General features: G+C 42.2%; 1 protein-coding gene across 1 annotated transcript in view; it reads right to left on the reverse strand.

The window, feature by feature from the left end:
• Susd6 (sushi domain containing 6) overlaps positions 1–17,449 on the reverse strand; it is a 105,381-nt gene that overhangs the window by 45,465 nt on the left and 42,467 nt on the right. The window contains exon 2 of the mRNA XM_042692557.1: positions 10,452–10,653. Within this exon, the coding sequence (XP_042548491.1) occupies positions 10,452–10,572 (121 nt within the window). The 5' untranslated portion in view covers positions 10,573–10,653. The remainder of the gene's footprint in view (positions 1–10,451; positions 10,654–17,449) is intronic.

Raw genomic sequence — 17,449 nt, forward strand, 5'->3', positions numbered from 1 at the left:
TTTCAAAATTATTCATCCTTATGTCTTTTTCCCTTTCTTGCTCAACAGTCCAGTACATGTCCGAGAGAGAGAGAGAGAGAGAGAGAGAGACACAGAGAGAGTATCTTTTAGGTCTAGCTTCCACATATGAACAAAAAACATACTGTACACTATTTGGCTTTTTGAATTTGGTGTATCTCACTTAACAATACATAGTGACAGACTTTTCTCCCATCTGTCCCCAAACGTGCTAAGCCTACCTCTGAGCTCAGGCAACCCTATCAGTTCTCATGTTTGCAAGGTCCTTGTCTGATCCATAATATCTCAGCAACATTCTCTTAAGCTTCTTGCCATTCCACAGTCAACAAGGCCAAACTGTCAAGAGTTCTAGCCAGTGACAACAAATACAGGTCCTGTCCTTTTCCAAGGAGACATGTGTCCACATATACGTGAAGAATTGATCTTGACCTTTGTGTTTCAGTGTCACTTGTTACTAGGAATAACAAAGGGTACATACAACAGAAATTTTATACCCCTGCTTGTACTCAGTCATAACTTTCTGAAACCCATTTTCCCCCACTGTGTGGTTACAGGTTACAATGCTAAAAATACTTTCATGTATTTAAAAAGACAAAAAGGACCTTTACAAAGAAGAAATCTTAAAGACAGTCTGTTTATCTTTCCTGCACTGCCACCCAGAATTTTGAATAATTAAAGAACTGTACTTTAAAAGATTCGGCTAGCTGGGAGCTGGTGGCTCACACCTGTAATCCTAGCTACTCACGAGGCTGAGATCTGAGGATCGAGGTTCAAAGCCAGCCCGGGCAGGAGAGACCGTGAGACTCCTATCTCCAATAAACCACCAGAAAACCAGAAGTGGCGCTGTAGCTCAAGTGGTAGAGCGCTTGCCTTGAGCTGAAGAGCTGAGGGACAGCGCCCAGGCCCAGAGTTCAAGCCCCACGGCCAACCAAAAAAAAAAAAAGATTCGGCTACTGGCAACGCTAACAAGTCAAAAAAGTTAAATGAAATGGGAAAAAACCCCTCCATCTTGGAAATGCCAATGAATCCAAGTAGGAAAAGTTCATAAAAGAAGAAATGTTGATAAAGATAGCTAAGGAAAGTAGTAAGAGCTGGGTATGGTAATGCACTCCTTCTTCAGGAGTACTCAGGAGGCTGAGGCAGTTCAAGGCCAGTCTAAGTTTGTAACAAGATCCTGTTTTTAAGAGAGGGTTGGGAGGCAAAAAGACAACCAAAATGGAAAGAACAGATGAGATTTTTTTCTTTTCTTTTGTCAGTTGTGGGTCTTGAATTCTGGGCCTAGGCGCTGTCCCTGAGCTCTTCAGCTCAAGGTTAGTACTCTACCACTTGAGCCACAGTGCCACTTCTGGTTTTCTGTGGTTAACTAGAGATAAAAGTTTCAAGCCGGGCGCTGGTGGCTCACGCCTGTAATCCTAGCTACTCAGGAGGCTGAGATCTGAGGATCACGGTTCAAAGCCAGCCCGGGCAGGAGAGACTGTGAGACTCCTATCTCCAATAAACCACCAGAAAACCGGAAGTGGCACTGTAGCTCAAGTGGTAGAGCGCTCGCCTTGAGCTGAAGAGCTGAGGGAGAGCGCCCAGGCCCAGAGTTCAAGCCCCATGACCAACAACAAAAAAAAAGTTTCATAGACGTTCCTGCCAGGGATCCTAGATCTCAGCCTTCTGAGTAGCTAGAATTACGGACATGAGCCACTGGTGCCCGGCTGAGATTTCTTTTTTCTTTAATTCCAATGTAATCCTTCAGTCACTATGCTTGTCATTCTCAAATTCAGTAACATTTCAAAAATAATTCTCCAAGTTCTAACAAGCAGCAGTTCTGAAGTACCAAGACAGCCTCATGGAAGAGAATGGCTTACTGTGAGCTCACCTAGCTCACTCACGCACCAACGTCTCAAAAAGGCATTAATTGTCCTTTTCTATTTATGTACATGTAGAGCGTGGCATCTAAATGAAAATCTAGAGTAATTCTACTCAGTATTCTACTGAATTGAGTGAAGTAGAATTTAAGATACTGAAGGAATAAGGAATGCCTTTTAATTCCCACATCTGTCTGAACCTATTTGCTGTGGCATAACAAAAGTCAGAAGTGTAGAATGGTATAAAATGGTATTAGGGTCTGAACTCTAATAGTCTGAACTGGGATTACTTTTCTGTATGCTAGGCAATGGTCCAACTGCATTACATATGTTATTTCACTAAATCCTTCACAATGATCTTATGAAGAAGGCTGCATTATATCACCATTCTGGGGAAATGCAGGGTAAAGTTATTCAAGGATAATACCAAGGAATAATGGCCGTACTCAATCAAACCCAGACATCCTGGCTCTACAGGCCATGCTTTGAAATCAGACTACAATGCCTTTCCAAAAACAAGATAGGGGCTGGTAATGTGGCTTAGTGGTAGAGTGCTTGCCTAGCATGCATGAAACCCTGGGTTCGATTCCTCAGTTCCACATAAACAGAAAAAGCCACAAGTGGCATTGTGGCTCAAGTGGTAGAGCGCTAACCTTGAAACCTGGAGGCTCAAGGACAGAGCCTAGTCCCTGAGTTCAAGCCCCAGGTCTGGGAAAAAAAAAAGTTAGAAGAAACCAAGTGATAGCTAGATGAAATTCAGTGCTACATTAGAGATCTCAGTAGCTCTATGAGAGCTGTAGGTAGTATTTGCTATTTTAAGGTGTATATGAATTGAATCTCATCCCACAGAGCAAGATACAGCTGGATAAACAAATTCTAGGGACAATTCTTTAAAATAAAATTATAATCTTACCATCACCTTCCAGTGAATTCAAAATTCAGATTCTTTTTGTTAAACTGGCTTAGTGGAGTTGGTCAGCAGTGCACAATACATTGTAGAACAGAAACACTGCTCTGGACACTAAAGCTAACCATAAGGTAGGTAAGATCACTCTGGCCAAGTCACATCAGCCCCATCAGCACAGGAAATCTGAATTGGAGGTTGCTTACATCTCCTGCAGCCTCATGCTCTTGTGCAACACAGAAGAATGTGAAGGAAGTAATGCAGAGTTCATCTGCATTAAAGACTGAGTATCGACCCTAATTTGCTCTTTTAGCAGCCCCAATCCTCCTTTGCTGAAAGAGTTAGCAGATAAGAGTAACTTCCAAGCTAGCAAGTTAGGCCAGGGTAATGGAGCATATCATTCATTGCTTAACAAGTGGGAGTTTATATTTATAGATGGTTTTAATACAAGTGTGATCCAAGTAAGTGTTCAGTTTGGTTCAGATATCTTTTGTTAGAAAGTTACAGTGCAAGGGCAGTGCCACATACTTGCCATTTTCTAAACCTGACATACCAATTAGTCTGCAGATGGAAACTTCTCAATGTCTTTTCATGACACCAGGGCTCAAGAAGCCAAATAATGACCCATCCAGCCTTCTGCCACAACCTCCAAAGCTTTTTATAGTCACAGGTAATTATGAAATGGAGAGATTACATCACTTGTCAGTAGGAATTGCAGTTGACAGGAAGATGCTTTAGGGATGTTTTGGAACTACATCCTCATTTAGCAAACACTTTGCTATGGTCCCTATTGTTCCTTTCCAAGAATAGAACTAGCTGCCTTGGCAACCTTGTGCCTCCACTGGAACCAAACAACCAAGGGCCACTGTGGATGAGAAACAACCACAGAGTGAAAAAGGGTAACCCAGAGATGACTCCTGTATCCTTTTTATCCACACAGAGAGAACACAGCCAAGGTCTTTACTTCTCTATCATAATAATTCTCTGAAGACTGGTCAGAGTACAGGAAATTGGTCTCAGAGACATCTAGCAAAGACCACAGGTAGCAAAGCAAAGTCAGACAGACTGGGTACAAATCCTTGTCAGCTTTACTACTAACAATCAGGTCTCCAAGTAAGCTATCTAACATCTTTCTGCCTCAGTTTCTCATTCACTTTGCCTACATGTTTTGAGAGTTTTACCTGTGATAACATCACAGAGCCTGACACATAAATGATGCTCCTATGTGTCAGTTTCCCATCGGCCTCTCCCCTCCAGCTCCAGGTCCTTTCAGAGATGGCCAGGTAAGCCAGGCTGCCTGACAACATTTCTCTTTCATAGCAATACTAAAGGCCAAAGGCATATCATCTCCCAAAGAACCTGGTTCTCAATATTTTCCATCTTTAACAAAAATTTCCTGGCTTTCTTGCTCTGTAGTGTGGAAACAGTTGGCTAATTTCCCTGTTGTTTTAAAATTGTTTTAAGTGACTGAGGTTACACATGATCTAATGTGTCATGGCAACATGGAAAAAAATCAGAAAAAAGGAAAGTATCAAGTTTGTTTAATAAATTTAAGGGAAAAGGATGGAAGGCAAAAGGTTTTTATGAGTCAGCAAGCCATCTGGGTATGCTCAAACAATGTACACAGAGCTTTCTGGAAAGCAAAGGGAATTCCTGAAGTAATCATTCCTTCCTCACTGGTCATATTTGACACCTGCTTCCAAATCTCTTCTCCATAACTCACAGTAACTTTATACTTCCTGTTTTGTGTTTTTATTGACAGCAAAGATTATGAAGTCTCTTGCACAGCATGATTCAACAGTAGGTCGCATACCAACTCTGTAGTTATTATATAAGAATTGCGTCACATGTTTTATATGCTAAATGTCTGCCAATCATTTTTATTAGTCTACACAACAACACTAACCTAACATTCTTAAGGATTGTTTTTCTGTTTAACAGGTGACATGAAGAGGTCAAATGATTTGCCTAGGGTCATATAGCAGGTTTCTTAAGATCACAGGCAGAGGGAAATAGCTGTGAAATCTGGGAGAGGCTGCTACACAGCTGGGTCCTAGTCCCTTGGTAGTCCAAGGAAGACAAGTTGGGCAGCATGTGCAAATATTTTATGTTTAACTCTAATCTTCTCACTACATGATGAGACTAAGTATAAAGAACAAGATATATTTCCTTTTGCTATTCCTAAAAAAATCTTTTTAGTATTTCTCCCCAAAGACCAAGAAAAGAAGAACCTTGGCCAATGCTTCTCTAACACTTCTAATTCCCAAGCTGTAGAAAGAAAAACCATGATTGAGTGCGAGTGGTTCATGCCTGTAATCCTAGCTACTCAGGTGCTAAGATCTGAGGATGGAAGTTTAATGCCAGCCCAGGCAGTGAAGTCCATGAGACTCTTTATCTCTAATAAACCACCAGAAAACTGGAAGTGGCACTGTGGCTCAAGTGGTAGAGTGCTAGCCTTGTGCTAAAGAGCTGAGGGGCAGTGCCCAGACCCAGAGTTCAAGCCCCATGACTGACAAAAAGAAAGAAAGAAAGAAAGAAAGAAAGAAAGGAAGAAAGAAAGAAAGAAAGAAAGAAAGGAAGAAAGAAAGAAAGAAAGAAAGAAAGAAAGAAAGAAAGAAAGAAAGAAAGAAAGAAAGAAAGAAAGAAAGAAAGGGAAAGGGAAAGGAAAGGAAAGGAAAGGAAAGGAAGGAAGGAAGGAAGGAAGGAAGGAAGGAAGGAAGGAAGGAAGAAAGAGACAGAGGCAGGAAGAGAAGGAGGGAGGGAGGGAAGGAGGAAGGGAAGGGGAGGGAAAAACCAGGGCTGGGAATGTGGCTCAGTGGTAGAGTACTTTCCTAGTACACATGAAGCCCTGGGTTCGATTCCTCACTACATACACAGAAAAAGCCAGAGTGGTGCTATAGCTCAAGTGGTAGAGCGCTAGCCTTGAGCCAAAGAAGCTCAGGAACAGTGCCCAGGCCCTGAGTTCAAGTTCTTTGCCCATGAATGGCAAAGAAAAGAAAGGAAAAAAGAAAAGAAAGAAAAACCAGTCAAGTGTGGCAGTGCATACAGATAGTCCTAGCATGTTGGGAAGGCCAATCTGAGCTACAAGATGAGACCCTGTCTCAAAAAATGGGAGGGGATCACTGGGTGCCATGGCTCATGCCTGTAATCCTAGCTACTCAGGAGGCTAAGATATGAAGATCACGGTTCAAAGCCAACGTGGGCAGAAAAGTCCCTATGAGACTCTTATCTCCAATAAAGCACTCAAAAACCAGAAGGAGCACTGTGGCTCAAATAGTAGAGCACTAGCCTTGAGCATAAAGAGGCTCAAGACAGTACCTAGGCAGAATTCAAGCCCTACAACCCACAAAAAAGGAGGGGGGAGAGGAAAGGAGGAGAAACAAGAATGTTAACTGAAACCCAAACACAATATAATTTTACCCCAGACCGCTCAAGTGTCTGTTCACACATAATTCTTTTCTACTCAATCTGAGCTCATGACTGACTGGAATGTGACTGTGATATTTACGATGAGATACAATGGCAGCAAATTGCCCCTGGGAAGTTCATTTTACCTATGGTCCAGTGGGAGTCTCATAGTCATGAATTTATATGTCATAAGAACATGTCTAGAGTCTACTAGTGCCATTGGTAATAAGGCCATGTATGTTACAAGCACCAGTTAAAAATGTCTCTTGAATGAGTGTTTAAGAGCAGCAAAAGGAAGAGGCAAGAAATGCAGGAAAGAGAAGACGGGACTTTTCCTGAAAGAAACTGCCTTTCCTTGTGCCTTCACAGTAAGTCTTGGCTTCCTGGCAAGCTTGCTTGGCATGTTGCTTATGGTAGTCACAATTATACAGGTGTGTCCAGGTTTTAGGCTGAAGGATGGGTATCTCTCTCCCACAGAAACCACTCCAGAGAGAAGAAAAAACATTCTCATCACTGTGGTGAATAATGAATCCCCTTCTCCTTGCCTATACTCTGCTTCATGCCAGTATGTTTTATGGGGAATAAAAAAAGACCTGGGTGTTGGGGTGATAAGAGAAATATTTGCAATAGGGGAGGGGAAAGAAAACACAACACAACAGAGCCAACTTTCCCATCTCAGTTTTAGCCTACACTGCAGATACTTTTTTTTTCCACATTAGAGAATAATAATCCCTTTATCCAGCTAGTCTGGAACCTGATCATTGATTTCAGACCTTGGGTGGAAAGTAGGAAAGGTATGGGCAGATGAAAAATGGGGTGGAATCAAAAAAAAAAAAAAAAAGAACCTCGGGGAAGGGAGGGAGGGAGGGGATGGTAGGGGGAAAACAATGGAGGGGGTAACAATGTTCAAGAGGAAGTGTACTCATAACCTCACTCATGTAACTGTGACCCTCTGTATAGTAGCTTTACAATAAAAAAATAAAATAAAATAAAAAAAAAAAAAAAAGAAAAATGGGGTGGAGAATGGAAGGAAAGCACCCTACCTGATACCAAGTTTGAGTCCCAGTCTCAAACAAACAAACAAACAAAAAGAGGATGGCTATGTAAAGCAGCTTAATGAAGCTAAAGAGGCTAAAGACTTCTCATGTTCTGCTACTGATACTGCTGCCTAACATACTAAGACAGCTTCTCTAGAGGAGCCCTAGAAGAGGCAGGATTCAACCCTATGCCAGGTACTAGGCCAGGTTCTGGAACTAGTCTACCATTAACCTTAAGGCCCTAAACAAGTACCTAACCTCAAGTCTGACATAGCTCTGAGAAGTCCTTCCTCCTCTCCTTTCTACTTTGATAATGCTTCCATTCATGCACATACCTACTGAGTACCAACTGTTCTACGCTGGCTGGCTGGAGATTGGGAGGGTGCTCTTTTATAAAAAGAAAAAAAAAGTATTTTAAGGCCTAAATATTTTAGATTTTGAAAGGTATGACATCTTTGTCATATCTTTTCAGCTCTGTTGCACAAAAGTAGCGATGGGCAATATAGTCATGAGCATGCTAGTTTCCTCTCAACCTTAATTTATGGACACAAATTTGAATTTCATATAATTTCCACATGTCATGAAATAGCACTCTTCTAATTTTTCTATTCAGTTAAAAATACAGGGCTGGGAATATGGCTCAGTGGTAGAGTGCTTGCCTACCATACATGAAGCCCTGGGTTCGATTCCTCAGTACCACATACAGAATTGGTGCTATGACTCAAGTGGTAGAGGGCCAGCCTTGAGAAAAGAAGTTCATGGACAGCACCCAGGCCCTGAGTTCAAGACCCAGGACTAGCAAAAAAAAAATAAAAATAAATAAAAAAAATATATATATATATATATATATATATATAAATAGCCTGCAAAAATATACAAAGCAGATGGTAAACCAGGCATGGTGGCACAAGCCCATATAATACTAGCTCTACTATAGTAACTGCTGACCACTCAAGAGCCAAAGATGCTGGCCTACTTCAGCATCTTCACTTGGGAAGGTACCATGCTAGGGACTATGCTGGATAGTCTGTCTCTCGACATGAAGCACCAAGTCTAGCTCTGGAGGACGGAATCCCCCAAGGATCATCATGGTGCCGTGGTCAAGAACTACGTGGCCCAACACACAAACACAAACACACACACAACACACACACACACACACACACACACACACACACACACACACACACACGCATGACATCTTAAGAAAAAAAAGCTCAGAGAGCTGGTGGCTCATACCTATAATCCTAGCTATTCAGGAGGTTGAGATCTGAGGATCGTGGTTCAAAGCCAGCCCAGGCACAAAGTCTGTGAGACTCTTATCTTCAATAAACCACTAGAAAACTGGAAGTGACACTGTGGTTCATGTGGTAGAGTGCTCGCCTTGAGCTCAAGAGTGCAGGGACAGCACTCAGGCCCAGAGGTCAAGCCCCAGGACTGACCAAAAAAAAAAAAAAGCTCAGAGACAGCATCCAGGCTCTGAGTTCAAGCCCTAGTATTAACACACACACACACACACACAAAATTAAATTAAAAAAAAAAATTAAAAAGCAGATAACCTGCCTCCCACCCCCTCCAAAAAAAAAAAAGCAGTATATGGCCCATAGACCACTGTTTGCTAACTTCTGCTATAGAGTTAGTATGGTAAGAAAGACAGACTTTACACTCTGTGATACTGTAACTACCACTTCTAAAGGCCTTCTCTGGCTTTGAAATGGCCTATTTAATATAAGCCCTGCTTCATGTTGTTGATATTGTACATGTGCACTGACATAGTCTGGTCTTTCTTTCCTTTGAAATCTTCATACAACCATGATCCTCATTACTATAGGATCCTAACCATCATGGTCCAGGAGTGTTAGGAATCCTCATGCCTAACAAGGAGGTATAAGTTTAATATCAGAATGGGTTAGAAGGAGAAGCAGCAGAAAAAGAAACAGGTATGTGTATGATGGGAAATGCTATGATCAAAGGACAAGAACAAATCAATTATTGTTTCTCACAATAATTCTGAAGAAAAAAATTGCTTTGCATTGTTATCTGTATGTGCTATGAAGTGGGTAGAAGTTGACAGAAAGGTAATGAAAGAAATAATGCTGAGCTATGGGGACTCAATAGTTACAACATGCCACTCCTTATTACCAACACCACTAAAGAAAGTTTCCTTCCAGAATCTAGGTCCGAGATCATGCTCCAAGAAATCGCCATCTCCTTTCTAATGAAGTCTGGCAAAGGCACCAACCATTACTGTTGATCTCAGTGATGTGATCATACCAGAACTTATAGGTAGAGAAGCAGTTCTAGCATATCACCCATACGCCTACTGGATACACCCAAGTATATTCTTTTTAGAAAGGATGCCAGGTCTGGAGGATCACATGAAGATATGTAAGAAGGGTCTTCAGAGCATTGTCAAAGGCACAGACAGCACAAATCATTAAAAATCATGTACATACAGACTAAGGAGGTTTGAAGTAGCTTCAAGTTTGCCCAGATCAACCCTTTCATTAACAGACAGATAAAACTATACCATAGCATCCTATGACTTGCCTAAGATGTTTGTGTTGGTTACCAGGTCCTAGTTTCACTAAGTCACATACCTCAATGATTTACCTAGTTTAAGGAAAAGGACTGAAAGATAAGAAACCAACTAAAAAGCTGCAGTGGAATGTGGCTTAAGTGGTTAAGAGTGCTAGCCTTGAGCAAAAAAAGCTCAGGGACAGTGCCTAGATCCTAAATTCAAGTTCAAGACCAGCACATATGCACATCACATATACACAGGGTGAACCATCATTAAGTACTAACTGTATTATCTCAGTACCTCTATAGTACTTCCCCTATGAGGTAGGTACTATTACTATCTTACTACTTACTATCTCTACAGCTGGGGAGGATAAAGGCTCTTGGGAACAAAGTGACTTATTCAGGGTGGTCATAGAACAGAACAAGACTAAGAACAAACTATGAATTCAGGTAATCTGATTCCAAACACTGTATATCATGCCTCAGGTCCCAGACCTTGCCTGCTGAGGAAATGAAAAAATAATGTAATCACCATCAGATACCTTTACCTACTGTGAGGTAAGACTCCCTTGAATCTCTGCTGTATATCACAGCACCCCACCCTCACCTCCAACACACATCCTCTACTTTCTCCACAGCTCCTTGCCAAAGAGTCCTCTATCTAAGGCCCTCTCTCCAATACACCGAAGACAGATCTGGACTTACCAGAGGCAAGTCCGTCTCCAAGCAGGGTACTAAGGATTAGCAGTGGAAGGAACACTCCATGTCCCACAGAGGCCACGGCAAATGCTGAGCTGCTCTTTGGTGCTATCCTGCCATGGCACATCTTTTATCCGTCCAAGTGTTTTTTTAAAGAAAAAAATTTAAGTACAGAAGAATTCCAAAGTCAGCCAAGGAGTAGATTCACCTGTAACAAAACAAAAAAACAAGAAGGTAAGTAAAGAAAACTTCAGTCAGAACTTAGTTGGAAACATGCACTTTGGTAAGGCAGTCATAATCACAAAGTTGAAAGAATTGTAACAATTGAATCCCTGCTGTCAAGAGAATAGACAAGCACAGAAGTGGCTTTTTAGCCTCCTGGGGAAATGCAAAAGTCTGCAGTCAGCTACCATCAGAGTCCTGTACAGGAGACAGATCCTTATGATAGGGCCAGGAGTCAGCTCCAGCTCACCTGGACATCAACTTGATGTCTGTCAGGCATTGTGGAGCTTTCAGACTTTTAAGCTCTATCCCACTGCTGGCTTCAGTGGTTCCAGCAGAGACAGAGCTGCTACAGGCTCTACCTTTGCCACTTGGACTCAGAACAAGTTCAACTAACCCAAAGGGGAAAAAGAGAGAAAGGAGTGGGGAGGAGAGAGAAAGCATGTGCTTTAAAGGGAGAAATACACCACCTAGAGAAGGAATGCACCACAGGAGCCAAGGCCACACAGTCTGCTGCTAACCTGGCAGAGGCTGGAGGAGTCTCTGAAGATCTGACTCCACAGCAATGAATTTCAAAAATGGACTAATTAATCAAGGCTCACCTGACAAGCCTGTGACAAGAAGCGCAGCATTCTGCTGGCTATCCCCGACAATAATGGGACAAACTGTGGTTGGTAATTAATCCTACCACTCTAGTTCAGGCTGACTTCTTACTCAGTGCCTGGATGCTGTCCCAGAGCTTTCTTGTTAGCATTCTACCACTTGAGCCATAGCTCTTCGTTTGGCTTTTTGGTAGTTAATTGGAGATAAAAGTCTCATGGAGTTTCTTGCACAGCCAGGCTTTGAACCGTGATCAACTATGATCAACTTCCTGAGCAGATAAAATTACAGGCATAAGTCACCAGCACCCAGCCCAGTCTGACTTCAGAAGAGTAGAAACTATCTTTAAAAAATAAAATCAAGGGCTGGGAAGTTGGCTAGGTGGTAGAGTTCCTGGCTTGCATGCATGAGACCCTGGGTTCGATTCCTCAGCACCATATAAGCAGAAAAAAAAAGCTGGAAGTGGCACTGTGGCTCAAGTGGTGGTATGCTAGCCTTGAGCTGAAGAGCTGAGGGATGCTCCTAGGCCCAGAGCTCAGGCCCCAAGACCGACAATCAATCAATCAATCAATCAATCAAGCTAGGTACCAGTGGCTCACACCTGTAATCCTAGCTACTCAGGAGGCTGAAATCTCAACATAGAGGTTCAAAGCCAGACTGGGCAGGAAAGTCCATGAAATTCTTATCTCCAATTAACCACCAGAGAACCAGAAGTGGTACTGTGGCTCAAGTGTAGAGCTCAGGGACAGCACGTAGGCCCAGAGTTCAAGCTCCACAACTGACAAAAATAAATAAAATAAGATAAAAATAAAATCAATTAATGGACAAATGGACAAATAATAGACATTATTTTCTATGTGTCATTAGGGAAAGGTTGGATTGATGATACATTATAATGGTGGTCTACTATATTTTAGTTAACTTATTTGACTTCATTTCCTAGTTATTAATATATTCTAGTTTATAGGCAGTATTGTACATAATATCATACTTCCATATTAAAAATCCCATATACTTCCTTTTCTACTAAGATGGCTTTATATGCACACATAAGGGAACCTGCCATCTGCCACCTAATAAAGAATGCTCTTGGGAGCTGGGCGCTGGTGGCTCACGCCTGTAATCCTCGCTACTCAGGAGGCTGAGATCTGAGGATCGCGGTTCAAAGCCAGCCCGGGCAGGAGAGACCATGAGACTCCTATCTCCAATAAACCACCAGAAAACTGGAAGTGGCGCTGTAGCTCAAGTGGTAGAGCGCTCGCCTTGAGCTGAAGAGCTGAAGGACAGCACCCAGGCCCAGAGTTCAAGCCCCACGGCTGACCAAAAAAATAAAAAAATAAAATTAAGAATGCTCTTGGAACCACCAAGAGATATTAAGTAGACCTGACTTTAATCAGTCCAATGACTTGACTCAGGCTTAAATCCTGTTCTAGAAAGCCACTGCAAATACCAATATGAGTTTTCTCAGTTGGAAGGAGGGACAGCTACAAGAGCCTTTAGTAAGCATTATCCAGGAACCAAGAACACTGGTCAGACCTTCTTTCTTTGATAACTGTGACTGTAACATCTTCTGTCCCCAGCTTTTTTTTTTTCTTTTTGTCTTTTTTTTGTCAGTTGTGGAGTTTGAACTCTGAGCCTGGGCACTGTCCCTCTGCTCTTCAGCTCAAGGCTAGCACTCTACTACTTGAGCCACAGTGCTACTTCTGGCTTTTTCTACTTAGATGGTTCTGAGGTACTGAACCCACGGCTTAATGCATGCAAGGCAAGCACTCTACCACTGAGCCACCTTCCCAGCCCTGTCCCCAGCTTTTATCCCCTCTAACTTGAGCCTTTAAAGCTGTAGATGGGGTAATTCAGGGAGTGGTCTGGAGGAGAAGCCTGTGAGAGATCCAAACAGTCCACAAAACTGTATGTATAAATGTGTAGGATGTGTATGTGACTGAGAATAGGAGTGTCAGAATGCTTACATTCAAATATACTTCTCTGTCATGGACAATTGTGGCTGCCACTGAACCTCATAGCCCCAGTTTCCTCATCTGTGAACTCGGGATATTAACTACATAGTTTTCATTGGATTGATGTAAAAATTAAGGGCAGGCAAATGCTTGACAAAGTGGCCCTATGTAATATGTGAATCCCCAGTAATCCCTGGCTGCCATTACTATAATTACCAGTAAGACCTGAGCAACAGGGACACTTCTAATTGACAGATACTGAAGCCCAGGTCTAAAGAGGCTGAAGGATGTGCCCAGGGTTCCAACTGAGTAGTGAGAGATTAGCAATCGGCCTATGGTACTGCCTTTTCAGATGCAGCCATACTAGAAATGCCTATGAGGCATCCATTATCCTCCCAAGGCAACAACTCAGAACAGCACATGTACCGAGCAGTCATGGCTCATACCTGTAATCTTAGCTACTTTGGGGGCTAAGATCTGAGGATTAAGGTTTGAAGTCGGCCTGCTGGTTATCTCCAATTAGCTAGCAAAAAACTGGTAGTGGAGGTATGCCTCAAGTAATAGAGTGCCAGCTGTTATAACCAGTATTCTAAACAATTTACAAGTAAGAGAAAAAGCTAAGGCAGAGTACAAACCCTGCTTTGAAGCCCCAGAACTGGCACCAGGGAAAAAAAAAAAAAAGAACAACATATGCACAGCACATACTCAAGTAGATAAGGCAACATCAAATTGTGCTTAGGAGTCTTGTGCACAAGTGTAGGTAGTCAGGAAAGGCTACCTACACTCCAGAAGAGCTTATGCTAGATTGAATCCTAAGGGATGTATAGGACTATATGGAGTGGTGGGAGGGAGGAAGTACCAAATATAAATGGAACAGAGGACTGTACAAGCTAGTACTACTGGATAGAGTCTTGGGACAGGGATAAGTTGAGGGATTTAAACATTACCCTGAAAACTGGGCGGTACTTTCTGAGCTGGTCCCAACCTTGATGTGCTGCCCAGGTTGACTTCAAACTCAAGATTCTTCTTCCTCAGCCTCCCAAGTGCTAGGATTATCAGAGCTCAACACCATAGAGAACTCATGCATATATCTATATATAGATTTTTTTTTAACTTACTCTGGGCTTGGGCACTGTCCCTCATCATGCTTATATTTTCAAAGGATACATGTTGAACAAATACAAGCATACACTGAAAAATCCTTTGGGAATGATATAAAGAAAATGCTAAATATTGCCTTTAGGAAAGGGAATCAAGTTATTAATAGGAGAAGAACATTTTTCACTGTTTATTCTCTTACTCCACTTGAGCTCCATATTTAATACCCACATTAGGGGCGGGGAAGGTGGCTCAGTGATAGAGTGCTTGCCTTGCATGCATGAGGCCCTGAGTTCGATTCCTCAGCACCACATAAGCAGAAAAAGCTGGTAGTGGCGCTGCGGCTCAAGTGGTAGAGCTGAGGGACACAGCGCCCAGGCCCAGAGTTCAGGCCTCACAACCAACCAACCAAACAAACAAACAAAAAAAGCCAAAACCCACATTAGTTATTCAAAGAGAAAAATATATAAATCAAGTTAATATAACCAGGCCTTTCTATAGAGAACCTATCTGTTCCCTAAACAAAGTGGCATTAAATAAACCTTAAGAACCTGACTTCTCCCTCTGCCAGGAGTACTATCACTTTAAGGGCCTAGTATCAGGGTCATCTCTGGGAGGAACCTTTTCCTGACACTTCCTGCCATGCACACTCCCAGAAAAACTGGTCTTCTACTACCGTGCTATGACTGCACCTTTAACAGGTTATTATCCTGCTATGACTGCACCTTTAAGAGTCTATTTGTTTATCTTCCTCACTTCACCAGAGTTCCTTGAAGGCAGTTAACTGTGAATACTCAATTTGGAATCTTCATCAGCTAGCATGAGGCCTGGCACCTGACAAGCAGGTCACAAATATTTGCCAAATTTATGTATACTGTGGGAGGAGCCAGAACTGTGGAAAGGATGTACATATATGAGCTCCTGAGTTTTGTTTTGGTTTGTTACACAAACAAATGACTCCTCTCCTACTGCTTAAGCAGATACCCTAGCCAAGGGACTAACTCCACCATGAAGCCTAGGACCTGGTCAAGTACAGAATGGACAGTGATAGAAGTGAAGAATGTGCATAAAGAAAGAGAAAAGAAAAAATAGAGCATAGTTAAAAGAGCCTTTGTATAATGCCACTCTAAGGGTTACTATTTCAGAAATAATACAGAGGAAAGCCAACCTTCCAAGCCCCCCAGAGAACCCAACTACTGTGCAAAAAGGATAATACTATAAACCTGATCATTTTTAGAAATCTGTTTTGAACTGATTTTTTGGTTGGTTGTGGGGCTTGAATTCTGGGTCTAGGCACTGTCCCTCAGCTCTTCATCTCAAGGTGAGCACTCTACCACTTGAGCCACAGCGTTACTTTTGGTTTTCTGGTGGTTAATTGGAGATAAGAGTCTCATGGACTTTCCTGTCCAGGCTGGTTTTAAACCTCAATCCTCAGATCTCAGCCTCCTAAGTAGCTAGGATTACAGGCATAAACCACTGGTGCCCGGCTTGAACATAACTTTTTTAAGCCCTGCAAGTTGTAGCATTAGCATACTTAGGAAAAGTAAAAACGTTTCAGAACAAATTAAGACTGAGTATTCGTTATCCTAGAGAAATAATGATATTCAAACTTGTACAAAAAGGGGGTATAATGCATTTTATTTCAGTATTCTTTTGGTATATTAGTGATTTTTAAAAGTCATTGAAGAGAATAAGAACTAAGCTTCCTTTTCAAAGTGAGTACTCACTAGTCTCACGGGAAGATAACTTATAGGTGACCAGAGAAGAGTCTGAGCTGCCTAAGTTAAGTCCACCTCTGCTGGTCAAAAAGACTCCCTTTGCTTCTGTTTCTAGTTCTGAAAATGGCTCAAAGGTCTCTTGGCTCAGCCATAGAATTGTCTACCACTTCTAGATTTCTCTTTAGGTTTTCCTAAAGCAGCCATTTTCCACTCTAAAACACAGATGAGGAACAGACATGGAAAACCTGAATTTTACTTTCTGTTTTTTTGTTGTGTTTTTCTCATGAACATAGCTGTTGCTCCAACTGTGGGCAGGTGCAGAAAGGCCTATGAGCTAGACTGTTAGCACTGCAAGATCAGAAGCTGGATTTCCCCACCTGTTATGAATCCATACACCAAAAACTACTTAACTACACAGTGTAACCGTGACATTCACTTCCAGTATCCTTGAACCATGGCTCAGACTTTGGGAAAAACTTCTCTCTGCCTGTTTCCTCCTTTTTTTTTTGGTCCGGTCGTGGGGCCTGAACTCTGGGCCTGGGCACTGTCCCTCAGCTCTTCAGCTCAAGGCTAGAGCTCTACCACTTGAGGCAAAGCGTCACTTCCGGCTTTTTTCTTTTTGCTTATGTGGTGCTGAGGAATCGAACCCAGGGCCCCAGGCATGCAAGACAAGCGCTCTACCACTGAGCCACCTTCCCAGCCCCCCTGTTTCCTCCTTTGCCAAATGAAGTTGTTGCTTGCTTCAACTATCTCTCTAGGCTCAGGTACAGCTGAAAGGAGACAAAAGACAAGAAAAAACTCTATAAACTAGTAAGACCCAGTGCTTCTATTTACAATCTTAGCCAGAAACCAGCACAACAGAGAGCTACCTGAAAAATGATACCAAGCACAAATGGCTTCTTGCTGTTAGGGAGAACCTGCAAATCAAGCCCAAAGTTCATATGGTTTGGTTGCTTGCTGTTGCTACAGATGCTTCCAGATTAACTCAAGAGCCTGCTAAGATTAAAGGTGCCTTAGAGTCACCTTCAAAATGGGCTCCTAGCCTGAGGATGCAGCTAAGTCATCCTGTTTCTTAGCTGTCCAGGCCTACACTGTGGGGAATGTCACAGTCCTGCAGGTGCAAGGTCATGCCACATTGAGTTCTCCTCCATTGAGTCAAGAAGAGGAAGGACTGAGATTTGGTTTCCATATGCTTGGTGGACAGTCAGCGTCAACAGACATGTAATTTTTAGAACAAATTATTTATTAAACCAAAGCAAATCTATCTATTAGGAGTGAAACCTAGGAAGTGAAAACCAACTTGAATCCTTTTCTTGCTTCATATTACGCTAGAAAAGGAGGAATGTGAAGGGATGAGTCTCATATAAGAAGGTTTATAACTTTGATCAACCATCTTTACTAACTTGCTATC

The sequence above is a fragment of the Dipodomys spectabilis genome, unplaced genomic scaffold (assembly GCF_019054845.1).
Source record: "Dipodomys spectabilis isolate Male_0828 unplaced genomic scaffold, ASM1905484v1 ptg000157l, whole genome shotgun sequence".
NCBI lineage: Eukaryota > Metazoa > Chordata > Mammalia > Rodentia > Heteromyidae > Dipodomys > Dipodomys spectabilis.